This window comes from Sturnus vulgaris, chromosome 3 (genome assembly GCF_052056855.1).
Source record: "Sturnus vulgaris isolate bStuVul1 chromosome 3, bStuVul1.hap1, whole genome shotgun sequence".
Taxonomy (NCBI): Eukaryota; Metazoa; Chordata; class Aves; order Passeriformes; family Sturnidae; genus Sturnus; species Sturnus vulgaris.
Genome location: NC_142245.1, coordinates 1,046,248 through 1,060,612, shown reverse-complemented (window position 1 = coordinate 1,060,612; position 14,365 = coordinate 1,046,248). Strand labels below are relative to the sequence as shown.

Sequence of the window (14,365 nt, the reverse complement as noted above, 5' to 3'; positions counted from 1 at the left end):
ACGCTCCCCCAAAAGCTGCCGCTCAGGCTCCTCCTGGTCGGTGCGGGAGGAGGAGGAGGAGGAGGAGGCGGCGGCTGAGCGGCGGCTGCCGGAGCCAACGGGCGGCGGGGAGCGGGGCGGGCGCTGCGGGGGTGTCGGGGTAGAGCGAGGCGTGACCCGGCTGACGGGCACCGTGCGGCGGGCGCGGAGCCGGAGCCGGAGCCGGCGGGATTAGTGGTACCAGCGGCGGCGGCGGCGGCAGCGGCGCGGGGCGTCGGTATCGCTCGGCTCTGGCTCTGGCGCGGCGTCTCCTCCACCCCCTCGTGAGCCTGGGGAACCTGCAGCTCAAAGCCGCCGCCAGCCACACCAACATGTACTCCAGCAACAAGCGGAAAAAGCTGTGGCGGGAGGAGAAAGGTATTATTGCCCTTCCCGGTGGCCGGGCCCGCTTCTCCCGCCTTTAACCCCGCTGAGCCGGGAGGGAAGGAGCCAGGGAACGGGGGGTGGTCCCGGTGCCCTCAGAGCCGCCGCCTCCCCGCGGGGTGTCCGGCAGCGCTTCCCGCCGGCCGCGGCTGAGGGGACGGGGTGGGCAAGGGGGAACTCCGGGCTCTGTGCGTTTGTCCTGGGCTCTGCTGGCTGGAGCAGCCTCCATGGCAGCCCGGGCGTGCGGGAATTGGGGATGTTCCACTCACGGGCTCGGTGTATCCGTGAGGAGCGGAGGGAGGGCGGTAAACAACCCCTCTGCTGAGGGCTGCCCGCCCCCGAGTCACCTTGTGGGAGTGCTCCAGGCCGAAAAGTTGGGCACATGCTCTCCAAACGTGCTGCTTCTCCTTTCAACGCGGTTGTTTTCTGAGGGGAAACGTGGTTTGTTGGGATCCTTGGTGGGATCGGTTTAGATTCTAGCGTGGTTCAGCCGGGGTGAAATGTTTGGGATATGGGAGTCTCAGAGCACCCCTACGTCCCATCCTTTGAACTACTTACGTATTTTTATATTTTAAGGACTCCCCACCTGTGTATTCTTAGTTTATAACACCCCTAAGCCAAACTCCCAGAGCATGAAAACTGTGGGCCAAACGTTTGGTGCAGACGTTGTTTTTTTGGTACTTTATATTGATCTCGTGGAGAGCGATGTAAAAATGAGAAAAAAAATTCACAGAGTGGAAGTGCAACATTTATATCTGTGAGGAGGAAAGCTTAATGTAGTAATAGATGAGGAGAGAAAGAAAAGCAGATCAGAGGGTCATATTTTAATTTCTTTTTTTTTTTTCTTCCATCACCCTTGTGACTCTAAGTATGTTTCAAGCTAAGAAGGCAAAAGACTAGTTCAATGAACAGGATTCAAGTGCATGTTTCTAAGGAAAAATTGTTAAAACACAAATGAACTTATTTTTCTGTAGGTTAGTTGCTCCTGTCAAACTCCTCTCAAATGAAGTGAGTCTTTTTCTTTCAAACTGTCTTACAGTCCACGTTTCTGTAGTAAAGGTGGGGCAACAAATTTCCACCTGGCAGAAGTTTCTGTTTTCAATGAAGAAGGTACAATTAATTGTCTCAAGCATTATTTATGTGTGATCAGTTATAACTGACTTTTCCTTAAATGCTGTATGTTTTACCTTCAACAAGTGCAAGGGGCAGATGGGGGAAAAAGTTACTGGTAGGCTCTAGTTAATGTTCTTATTACTCCCACTTGCCTTTCAGCTCTGTTACTGTCTGTGTGAATTCATAGCCTGGCAGCTAAACTCGAACCATTAGTAGGGAGGGCAGAGTGGAGGGTTTGGGAAGAACTGGAGCTGCTGACACACTTGTGTGTCTCAGTCTGCTGTGTGGATGGTGGTCCCCATCAGCATGGTGATGTTACTGACTGCACATCATTGCTGCTGAGGTTTTTCCATCCAGGACGCATTTCTGAGTGCAAGCTGGCCACAACTCCCTGTCTTTTTGCCCAGTGAGAGCAGAGAGCATTTGCCAGTCTTCTGGTGCAGTAACTTTTCCAGCACCACGCTGATGGTGTTGGCCCTGAGTACTTTGAGTGAGGAGGGCAGAAAAAGCTTCTCTCTTCATTGCTGGCATTGCCCTTCAGTTTTTATCCCTGTGGGACTGTTCTTATCAAACACCTCGTTTACGAAAGAGGAAAACTACAGAAGCCCAACTTCTTTCCTTCTTACCCAGTCAGTACTTTGGAAATCAAATCTTGTCAGGGTCTGCCCTCACGTTTCATGAGCACCCCTGAACCCCTGCAAAGCTGTCTCTGTTCTCCCCGTGAAGCTGAGTGCAGTTGTTCTCAGCCTTTTATATTCTGAAGCGCTTTTTAAAAGGAAAAAAAAAAGCACTGATTGCTAAATATTGAGTTCAGACCCACTGACAATAGCTTGCTTTTCTTAATTACATTCTTGATAATTAAGGGTTGGTTCACGTCCTCCCAGGGGAGATCATCCTTGAGGACAGCTGAAACTGAGCAGGACTGGAGGTGATTTTTAGAGCCTTAGACACAGGACTGGGCTGCCTGCAAACTTCCCAAGTTTCTGCCACAGGCAGAAAACTGTACTTGCAGTGAAGGCTGTTGGGAGCATCCTCTGGGAGGTTTGTGTATAATTAAGACTCAGTTTAAATTCTTGCTGCTGACTCACAAGAGCAAACTTTTGTAAAACTTTTCCTGTAGAGAAGAACTTGTGTTTTGAAGGCACGAGACTGGCTCTGTCACCTCTTCAGCAAAAGGCACCTAGGCTTGCTCTGCTTGTCAGTCCCTCAAAACTGACACACTCTCTCAGGCCTGCCTACCTGTAGGAATTCCAGTGTACACATCAGATACTTGGAGTTTCCTGTGCCTGGAGCTCGGGTGACAGAGGTGGGTACGCAGCTGTGACCTTCGTTGGTTAGTTCTGCTTGGCAAGTTTAAATATCCCACTGAGATACCAGGCTGAATAAGGAGAGAGAAGCGTTTTTGCCAGCTGGAGAAACTGGTAATACTGTCAAAAAATACCAAAATAAACTTTTTTCGTTAAGGGAGGCTGTGCTCGAAACTTGCCGTATTACACTGGGCTGACTGCGCCCTACATCATTAGGAAACTTTATTTTGAAAAAACACTTATGAAAGAACCCCAAACCAGACCCCAGTGATTTTCTTTCTTGGTTTTTTTAAGGTTTGATCTGAGAAGTAGGTTCTTTGTTCATCTTTTGCTGCTTCTTCAACTTGAGGTGAAAATGTTTGTTTTATGTCTGCCTTGTCCTTTATGTAAAATGCAAATAGCATAGGTCTAGCCTTTCCCTACACCCCTAAAAATTCTTCAGTCATTGAAGAGCATTTATTACTGATTAACATGTCAAGAAAAGCTGTTAGTGTGGTTAAAATAGCAGAGTGCTACTGGTAAAAACAGACCCAGAAAGCTGAGTAGAGTATGGATGTAATGATGTTCCTTACTGTTCTTTTTCTTTTCCCCTCTTCTTTTGGGAGGGAAAAAACTCTTCATCTTGTGCTCAGCTAATACTAAGCATTGATGAGGTAGGGAAGTAAGAGGATGTGACTGCAAAAATCAGCTGAAGTGCTGGGGTTGCTTGCAGTTTTGGGTCATTGGGATGGCTTTTTTTTTTATACTGTAAAAGTCCATTTATAGCAGGGTCTGAAGAAGAGTGAAGTTGGCAGTAGCTGTCGTACTTGTGCGATGTTTGAGGCTTTACTTTTCACTAAACATCTGAAAAAAGAGGAGGTGATGTTCTCAGGAGAAAACAAAAATGTCTATATGTATTGTTGTAACCAGGTGTGTCCCATTAATGTTCAAATGCAAATCTCTAAAGGTAAACTTGCCTTTTTTACACCTAGCAACTGACAGAACGTTTGCTGTAGCTGTGATCTCTTTTGTTATGTAGTAGCATTTTGTTAATTTACCACTAAGCTCCCTGCTTTTATTTGAACTTTTGTTTTTTCTAGTTGTGGTTTACAAATGCAGAACCTACAGAAAAGCCTTTCATACCTGAAAATTGCCTATAAAACAACAGTTCCCTACTAAAGTTGCTGTTCTCTGACACAGGAATTAGAGTGGCATTGGTCACTGTGTGGCTCATATGCAACAATGTTGGAAAGCTTGCAAAACTTCTTATTTTTCTCTGCCCTAAACAGAGCGTTTGCTGAAGATGACCTTGGAAGAAAGACGCAAAGAGTACTTGGGGGATTATGTTGCATTGAAAGCTATTCCAACATGGATGGAAGACTTGAAAAGTAAGAGTGAAAGTGACGGTAAGTGAAGTAAGGGAGTCTTAAAATATAGACCACTCTGTTTTCTCAGTTTCAAGTTACTTCTAGGAAGGTCAAGACTTAGACCCCATGTTGTCAGGAATAGTGATAGCCTAAAATTGGGATAGGGGCGAAAAAACCCTAGCAAAATTTGTTAAGGCTTCAGTAGTGTCCCAGAACTCTGCTGGTATCCCCAGATGAAATCACTAACCCTTAAGTGTGTGGAATAGATCCTTCTTTGTGTGAGTCTTACTTGGCAGATAATCCAGCAGTGAGCCATGCCAAAACTTCCTGAGCATAATGATATGGGGAATCTGGGCAGAACAGTGTTGCAGGTGACCCAAAAGCAGAGGGGAAGTGTGCAAGTTGTGTTGTTTTCTAAGAATCCAGAAACTGAAGAAGATGGGGCCTCCCTTACTTTTGTTAGTGCCTGCTTTCTTGGGCTGAGGAGCATCAGTCTTGCCTGGATTAACTCCCATTTCCTGAGTGTGTGCAGCCTTATCATGGTTGTGATTACCAGTGGAGTTGTCTAATACAGTGAGAACTGACCAAAAATACGAATCCTATTTGCTTACAGACTTCTCTACTCTGCAAGGAATTCTGTAACACTGCCTTGTTCTTTGTCTAGTTCCCTTTCATTCACACAAGGGTGTGGAGGAATAGGGATAGCTTCTGAGCTGGTTTCTTCCTCCTTTTTTTTTTTTTTTTTTTTTCCTGTGTCTTGCTATCCTACTTGGCTGAAGCCTGTGTTTTTTTGAAGGAGTATCTTAACTATGAGAACCTAAAGTGCTTCCTGCCTCTGCAGATAGAGGACTAATTTTCTGACTCTCTTGTTAACATTAAAGGCAAATACTGGCTGGGTGAAGAGGTGTGTCGAGTAACTTTGTGGCTGCAGGTGAACATGGTCTTTATGGTGGTAGTCCAGGTGAAAAGAGGCCTGGAGCTAATCAGCTGTTTTTAAACTGGAAGGCTGTAGCACTTATTTTAGCACAATCTGAAGGAGCTCAGAGATTTTCAGATGTCCTTGTCAAAAGCTGCTATTGCTATTGTCGACTCCTAAAAGCATCTGGAATAACTTTCGAAGTGAAAATATGTCAAGAGACTGCTGAGCTCTTCAGCCCTGCTGAGTAGCTGTATTACATCAGTACCCATAGATCTCTTTCCCATTTGAGTAGGTCATTTATATCTTGTAACGTCAGAAAGCCTGTCCATCTAGAAAACAAAGGCTGCATAAAAATAAAAAAGATTACCTGACTTCTTGCAAGTTGATTTTGGAGGCCTTTGGTATGTGGGAATATATAGTATGTCATGTAGTTTAACTGGGAGACTCTCTATCCCTCGTTGCCCAAAGTGTGTTTTTATTCCAGCTACTCTCAGATTCTCTACAAAGCACTGAAATGCACAGATGTTGCATTACTTGGGCTGCTGAAAGTGACAAGGTGTGGATTTATGTTGTGATTGCTGTTACACTTCACAGAAGCAAAATGTCAGTGTCTAATATGTGGGTATTGAATCATGGCAGTGGCGAATTTATTTCCTTGTAGCTGCTCTTGCATTCTTTCTGTTAGTACCTAGTACACAGCAAAAAATGCTGGAAGGCAGAAGTTGTGCCAGAACACTTCTCTGCTAGTTGAAGGTTTTGTTACACTGTACATTCAGGAGAACATATCCACAGTCACTCTTTTTATTTTGATGTATTTGTTGTAAGCCAGCCATGTGTAATAGTGAACTTCTGGAAGGTTGGGCTGCTGAAATGCTTCCACATTCCAGCTGATTAGGACAATTAAAAGAAATATGTGTATTAATGTGACTGTTACTGCATCTGTTTCATACTATTTCTATTAAATGTTGACCCTGCTCTGAAGGTATTAAGTGTGAGTTGAATTACAGAAAAACTAGAATTTAAATCTCATCTATTGCTGATGAGAACTTTTGCCCTGTTTGATGGGACATACAGAGGGCAACAGGTACAGCCTGAATGAGATTCTGAGAGAACAAGTGAATCCCCAGGTGTGGTGGAATCAGTGATGTTGTGACAGTGCCATGCTCAAGTTCTGATATTTTCTTCAAGTGAAAGGTGGCTGCTTGCACTGACAAACAGAAGAGGTCTGAAGGGGAGTGGTGGTGAAAATAAAATCTTCTGTGTATTTGTCAATCCAAAACAACAACTGATGGGGAATTTGGAAAAACTTCTTTACAATTCACTCGCAATACCATATACAGTAAAAAAATGACAGATTGATTAGTAAAGCATAGAGTGGCTGTTCAGGAAGAGTGATGAGGAGAAATCAAGAAAGCAACCAAGAACAAATCAAGTGAAGCAGGCACAATCAATCAGCTGCTGGAGTTGGAAGCTGTGGGAGAAGGGCAGAACATCTGAGCTGGCAGCCATCCCTGTAGACTCTCAGTACTCAGCTGGAGATTACAGGTGTTCAGTACTGCACAAATTTTTGTACTGGCTATTAGGAAAAATTGCTTGTACAACATAAAACCTTCACAGTGCCCATTTTTACATGTTTTGAGTGACTCACTGGAGGGTGTTGGGAGGTTCCAGTTAAGCATACATTTTTGTTATGTGGCAGTCTAATGGAAGATCATTGGAAAATCTGTATGCAGAATTATGCAAACTGAAATGACCTAAGAGGTTCATATTGGGAAGGAACCAATCTCACTGCCAGGGTACTTCATGGGTACTCTTTACTGGCAAATTGGAAGAACATACCTTAGTTTGTGGAAGAATGTGGGTTTTTTTTTTTCTACCCCTCCTCCTCTCTCTGATAGAAGTTTTGTTCAGAACTAAATTCTAAAGAAAACCAGCAAAACTTGGTGAAAGTTTGGTGTTTTGGAGAGGATGGAAGTCTGTAATAGAGCAACATAACAGGAGGATGTGCATCTATATAAAGGCTCCTGAGGAGTAAAGTTACTGAATTCTGAATGGTAGCTGACAAGGGCTTTGTCTCTTGGTAGCAGCAAAGCTATTAAAAAAACGTGAAAGTTGAAAGAGGCAGTGTCTTCTAAAATGTTCTGCTGTGACTAAAAAAAAAAACCTACATTTTTGCAGGTCTCCTCGTGTGGACACAACTAGCCATAAGAAATTAGGTTGGTGTATGTTTTGGCATGGAATTTGGTCAATGTTTGTGTTAAGTCTTGGTTTTGGGAAGAGGGTGGCACAATGTGGAATGCAAAGACTAAGCTTGGTGCCTACTTTTCTGAGCTAAGGGAAGCAATCTGATGTGGGTATGCTTGTTTCCAGAAGGGCTGTACTGTCAACACCCCTGATTTTTGGTGTGCTGCTTGCCAGGCTGCACAAGTGCAGCTCAGAGGTCGGGTGTTGCAGCAGTGGAAGGAAAAGGGACAGTTAGTGACAAGCGGCCCTCTTTAATGTCATAGAGGGCTTGATAATGTGAATATTCTGTAAAACGTCATTCTCCCCACTAATTATCCTTCAGATACACCCGAAGCACATACATCTCATCTGTTTTCTTGTGTACTTTGAAATAGAGCATCTTCCTGGCAACATGTGAAGAATGAACTTGTTTTATGAAGCTCTGGAATTTCTATCCCTTTGTTTCTGTGCTATTTATTACATACCGCTTTGTTAGGCATTCACCTTGTACAGCAACAGGAGCTAATGAATAAAATGCCACCATGTAGACTAACAACTAGAGTTTATTTTGGAGTTAAATACATATATTAGCGTTTTGTTGTATAGCTTTTTTTTTATTGTGTTTTTTTTGTTGTGTTAGTTTTTTCTTTGTTGTTGTTGTTTGTTTGTATAATTCCCAAAGATATCTTTATTCTGCGGGGGTGAATTTGAGAGATGACTTCTGAAAACTTTCCTGGAAAGCTTTTTTAAAAATTAGGGTCTTGGGAATTTTGTTGTCGCTGAGTTTTGTGTGTCACTGCTAGAAAAACATTTATTGTATTAATTGGGTAATTCAGAAGATGGAATAAGTGATATTGTTTAACTCCAGGCAGCTGATAGTCTTCCTGACTCTCACAGCCCTGTAATTCATTGGTGTGACAATGATACCAAGAAAACAGCAAATCCATGTGGTGGTTTAAAGATCTTTGCTAGTGGTAAGAACTACTTTTCATAGGATGAAGTTAAAATGGAAGGAGGTCTGCAGCCCTTTTAAACAAGTCTTGAAATGTTTAGATGTTTTGGCAGTCTCTGAATCATTTTAATCTGCTGTTTTTTGAAGAAAATGATATGGCTCAAACTGTTCAAATCAATCTATTTTAACACTGTGAGGGTTTTATGTATAATAATAAGGTTTAGATTTAATAAAAGCATCGTTGTACTATGAATGTGTAGCTTTCTAAATATTCACAGTGGGTTGACACAAGATTACAGAGACTACAGGATCATGTAGATGAGCCACTTCAGATGCTTCATGGTGGAAAGAAAATGTGTGGTAACACTGAGCTCTGACCAGCATTTCAGCCAGACAAGGAAGAAATGGCATGTCTCTAAACCACTCAATATTATCAGTGATTTATACGTAAAAAGAAGTTATGTTCAGCTAGAACATGGAGGTTGTTAGACAAGTTTGACAATCACAAGTTCGGTCAGTAAGAGCTGTGTGAAACCTGTGAGCTTCAAGACCATCCCCCACCAAAAATCCAACTCCATCAGCTTTCATTGTTTTTTTTTTCTTACAATGATTGTCTTTATAACAGATTCTTAGCTGAGTGACTGGGATGAAAGAAAATTGAGACAGCTTAGTGTAATTTTTACTATCTCTCAAAAAAAAAAAAGCTTTTGCTACTTGAAACTCTTGGTTTGATGAAGTTCAGAGTGCAGCAGTTTTTCTGCTGAGTACACACAGAAAACAGCAATAACTTGTGTGCTACCATTCAGGGTCTCTTTTGTTACCTGTGGCCCTGAATGTGAATTCCAGCTTCGCTTAAACTCGTGCTGCATTTGGTTTTGTCCTTTCTTTTCATGTGTTGGCATACAGCTGTTACTCATGCTAAATATCTTATCACCAGGTCTCTTCAAGACTGGTGTGTTTAAGGTTAGAAAACTGTCTCCTAGATGCACATGGACAGCACTGCTTATTAATTGCTGTGTATAATGGCTGGGGGAGCACCAGGAAGAAACTAACAGCTATGGTTTCTGTGAAATGTGTGAGGATCGTGGTAATTATTTTGAATACTTGTGAAATTAACATGCTTTTTGTGGACGTGGCTGAAAATCTGTTTGCTCATTTCTGCTCTCTCTCCATGTTATATGCATATTAAGGAAGCAGCAAAGGAATTAGAAGGGTAAGAAGAGCAAACCATGTTTGCATATTCTCAGTCTGTGCTGAAGGTGTCCAGGAGTCTCTGTGCCCCTGGCATAATGTGGAGTAACTTTAAGGCTGAGTTGGTGTTTGGCTGCAACAGGTATCCAGGGCAGGAGGGTGTAACCAGATCCCTGTGTGCTCTTCTTTGCTCAGGCTCTTGGCTGCCCTTTCAGGATGTGTCCTGAACAGACACAAAGCTGCAGAGTGGTGCAAATCTGATGATGTGATCTCGTGACACCTTTCTGGCTTTCCCAATACGTACCGTGGCTATTGATTTCCGAAGGTAGACTTGCACAGTACAGAGATGGGAATAACTCTCTGTCACGGTTTACCATAGTTTGGTTTTTAGTTAGGGGAAAAAAAATCCATGAACTATGAAAGCAATTCCCTGTAAGGACCTTGGCAGCTTCCTTTGGACCTGACAGAACCAATCAGCTGGCTAGTTTTGAATACTGACACCCTGCTCAACCACTTAAGAGCGCTGAATATGCCTCTGTGAAATCACATTTAAAGATGAAAAGCCCCAGGAAAAGTTCTCTGGCTTCTGGCCTCTGAACAGGTAACTGGATGCTGGCCAGGCCAGGCCCTGCTCTGCTGTGCGACACGGCTCGGCTGAGATTCTGCTGCTGCCAACTTCCAACCATGGCTGGCAGGCCAGGCTGGGATCAGCTTGGCTTCAGGAGGAACTGAGCTGGGCCCTGCTCTGGCCATGAGCTGCCAAGCCATCTGCTGGCAACCACAGAAAATCATGTGGATAAGAATGGAGCAGCCCTGTGCTGCAGGCTGGAATTGACCTTGGCAGGGGTTGGAAAACAGCCAGAGTGTCTTCCACCTGGCAGAGATCAGTCACGTGGCCATCCACAGGCCTGGGTGAGGTATTGACTCAGTGCACAGATGAAACTTGCAGACATCAATCCTCTGTCGAGAGAAAAAGGAAAGAGTGAAGACAGGTAAAAAAACCAACATGGAGACACTGAGGTCAGTGAAGAAGGAGTCAAATCCTAGGTGAAGGGGGAATGAGGAGATGTCTTAGTCTTGGGCTGAAATTCTCTTGTAGGGCTACGGTGGAGGTGTAACTGATACATCAGACTTTTTTCCCCCTCTAAGTCCTGGAATGCTTTGAGGGGATGTAGCATTGTAGCCATGGCCATGAGTAGAGGCACCAGTGTTGAAGCAAGCAGATGCTGAAGTAGCTGTGATCTAGTGAGAAACTTGAACAGAGAGAGATGAGAAACCTTTCCCCAGGGATAGAAGAAGAAAACCTCTGTTGCCAGAGATAAAAGAAAAGAACTTTTTGTATTAGAACAGCTCAGCCTTAAAATTGCACCCCAGTAAGCTGGAGTGACCCATGGTGGTAGTTGGGGGAAGATTACCAAACTGTGGGAGGGGCTTCATGATTGCAGATTTCCAAGTGGCTGCTGCTCATGAAAATTAAAACCACGAGAGAGCTGTTTCTTTCCATAGCATGGTAGGAGAGACTTTGAAGTTCCTCTAAGTGAACTGAAGAAAGATTTTTTTTTTTTAAAAGTGGGGAACTGACTGATAATACCAAATTTCTCTTTACATTATCAGTAGAAAAAAAAAAAAAATTGGAGGGAGAAGTGGCCTGACAGTTTATTCTGATTTTTTACTATTTCTTTTCTTTTAGTTCTGTTAATAAAGTTTTCTTTGTACTGTTTAAAGTTTTGAGCCTCCTTTGCTCTCCTCCAAACCCTTATCTTACAGCAGAAAATGAGTAATAATTCTAGTGGGTGCACTGGCATGTGGTGAGCCGTAGACCCACTATATTAATTGGTGCATTGGCTGGGAAATTTGGGTTGGTGAACCAAAACCACTACACTCTTCAGGTGCAAGTTTACTTGAGCATAAACTGAGCAATAATCTGTGTGTGTGTTCATTTGTTTCTGGAGCTGAATCATATCTAGTTACTGATATCCCTGATGCATGTAGATAAATTAGTGTGTTTAGTGTAAGGGGTGGAGGGAAACTACAGTAAACAAAAAGACTGAAGATGTATTCGGTTGACCTTGTAATTTTCTGGTGAGTTTCACACGAATAACCTTCACAGGATGGATTAGCTGCCAAAGAGATGACGCTTCTTTTACAGCTTGCATTGAAATGTTTTTGGGAAAAACAAAAAAGAAGTGTCTTGCTTTCAGCAAGTATGAGATAAAGATTATTAAAAAGTTCAGATCTGTTTATATAGATTAAGAACACAAAATCCAGTGTAGCTAATCCTCTCTCTAAGAAAGTAAATCACTTGTCTTTGATGTAATTAAGATGATGACTTCTCTTTAAGCTGCTGCTCTGTGACTTTTTTAACAAGGTAACTTCCATACAGCATTAAGCTTATACAGGTCCTGGATAGAGTTATTATTTTGTGGTTTTTCTGCATGCAGCTGAGAAAGCTCTCTTATCTACAGTGGCAGACAGTTCCTTGTGGGGCAAAAGTTAACCATAGGAAAGGATGCTGCTCTCAACAATAAATGGATAAATTGGTGTCCTTATTGAGGCTCTGCAAGCTCTTGATGGGTTTTAGGGAGGGACAGTAGGTGGAGATGCGAAGGGAAGTTAGGCACATCTTTGCCAGAAAGAATAGTTTTAATGTTTAATTACTGGTGACATGAATCTTGACAGATGAATAACCTTCAAGCTTCTGTCCTGTGCAATATGAGAAACAATCCTTCCTTTTTTTTTTTTTTTTTTTTTTGGTAGCTGCTGAATGTCACTGGGCTGAAGTTTTGTACACTGGTCCCTAAGGAAGTACTTAGTAGAGTTAGGAAGTCAAGATGATGCAGTGTGCTGTCAGCTGGCAGGCTCGTTCAGGGTGTGAGGGAGGAGGGCTTTAGCAGCAGTGATGCTTTAAGTTGGGATGTGCTGTTCCACAGAAACTGCTGAGAAAAATTGTAGGTTCCAGCTTGGAATATTTTGGTGGCTGACTTCAGTAAGACTAAGATATGCAGGGAAAAAGTAACAAGTAGTATATTTTGGCTTCTGTCTCTTCTTTGATTATTATTTCCATTCTTCTTTTTATATAGAAAGGGTGTGCTTCTTTTGAGTGTGGGGGATTGCAGGATCGAACCCCCAAATTCATGTATTGCTCTACAAAGACAATTCCAGTAAGTCATCTAGCTTTGCTCAGTATGGTAACTTGGCTAGTGCCCTAATCTGTAATTTATGGTGGATCGTGGCGTGTGTCCTCACAGTCTTTTGCAGACAGATGTGAGCCAATGTGCCAACCTGATTAGAAGCCATGTGCCTGTGATTAGGCTGAGGCCAAAACCAAGCTGTTAAATTGCACCTTAGTTATGGCTTGCTAATGTGGATCTGTTGCCTGGCTGTGTGACTTTTAAGATATTTTCAAATGCAGTTGGAAAAGGCTGATGTCCTTCTTCAGAAGATGGAACCCTCTTTTGATTAGGCAGGTGGAGACTGGTATGGCTTGGTTTAATTTGATGTAGCTTAGATATGACAGATGTTTATGAAGGTGCTGAACTGCTACTCCAACTAGGATTTGCTGGCTGGCTCTTGATCATTAGTGATGACACAGTGCAGGCCACCCAACTTTGGGTGTGGGAGGCTTGCAACCAGTTTGAAAGCTAACCTCACACTGAAAGGAAGTAATGATACTGCTTTAACTCTCTTAATTGTGTTGGGGGATCACTGGTGCAGTTTAAGCTCACCAACCTCTCTGTTTGGATCATGTTAACTAACTTTTCATGTGTAGCTGTATTTGCTTCATGCACAGTTGAACACTTGATTAAACATGTGTTAAAAACCCAGTCACTGGAAATAACATAAGTCTGGCTTCCCTTTTTTGATTCTGTAGACCCAGACTGCTCAGCCTGTAGAAATATCTCTTAAGTCAGCGAGGATCTGAATAATTGTAATGTAGAATCGTAAGATTTTTAAGGTTGGAAAAGACCCTAAGTTGATTGAGTCCAGCCATTAAATGGTACTAGTTGGTCTGTGAAGTGATATGTGGCTTTCTCCATGTGAGGACATCTAGCTGACGTGTATTTGGAAACTCCAATTGAGAGAAAATTTCTCAGCCCTGTAGGAAGTGCCACACATTTTTTATCATTCATCAGAGAAAATGCTCTTCCTTGATGGAGGGAAGGCTGAACAATCCAGTTGAAAGATGTTAAATTGGGATTTTGCACAGCTTTAGAAACTATTGAAATGATATTGAGAAATATTTTCTATTTCAATGTGCAGAGGGAGAAACATGATGTTTGTGCACAGAGATTGTCCCAAGACTTGCAGGCTATTGCATGCTGACTTGGCATGTTTGCCCAAATGTGTCACAAAGGCCTTCACCGAAGTTTTCAGTTGTTTTTTTGGGGATGGGATGCTACAGAACACATATGTTGGAAAACGAAGCCTCTCACTTTTGTGCTGATGTAGCCAATACATTTATTTCTGAGAGTAGAAGCAGTTCTCTGCAAGCACCTTTGCACTAATAGCATCCCTGGGAGCTGCTGGTCAAATGTTGTGTAAGAAAAGAGGTTTTTAACTTCTCTAGAGTTTACCCAAAGGCTTCTGTTCAAATGATGCAGTCCATCTCTCATGCAGAGTAGGTAGGAAGAAAGGTGTAGATATGAAGGAACTGGTTGCACCACTGTCTTTCTATAAAACATTTCCCTGCATTATCCTGCCCTTTGCTTTTCCACAAAGGCTTGTTTATGCAATGATGGGCTTTCTTGATGGTCTCCTTGGTATGGCTGGTTAGACTGTAAAGGTGCTCCAAGTTCTGTGTTTTCCATTTGCTGCTCAGGTATGATTTTTAGTTGAAGTTGAGCCTGCACTGGACTTATTCTCACATGCTCAATGTAACCTTTTCTGTGTAAGGTACTCTACTGCCCGCCCA

General features: G+C 42.9%; 1 protein-coding gene across 7 annotated transcripts in view; it reads left to right on the top strand.

Annotated features, from left to right (window-relative positions):
* Positions 1 to 141: 141 nt before the first annotated feature.
* MACROD2 (mono-ADP ribosylhydrolase 2) overlaps positions 142 to 14,365 on the top strand; it is an 848,563-nt gene continuing 834,339 nt past the window's right edge. For 6 of the 7 annotated variants that reach the window (XM_088160729.1, XM_014895167.2, XM_088160725.1 and 3 more), the window contains exons 1-2: positions 142 to 396; positions 4,091 to 4,207. In XM_088160729.1, the coding sequence (XP_088016855.1) occupies positions 351 to 396; positions 4,091 to 4,207 (163 nt within the window). In that variant the 5' untranslated portion in view covers positions 142 to 350. The remainder of the gene's footprint in view (positions 397 to 4,090; positions 4,208 to 14,365) is intronic. The other variant, XM_014895168.2, reaches the window with a different exon arrangement.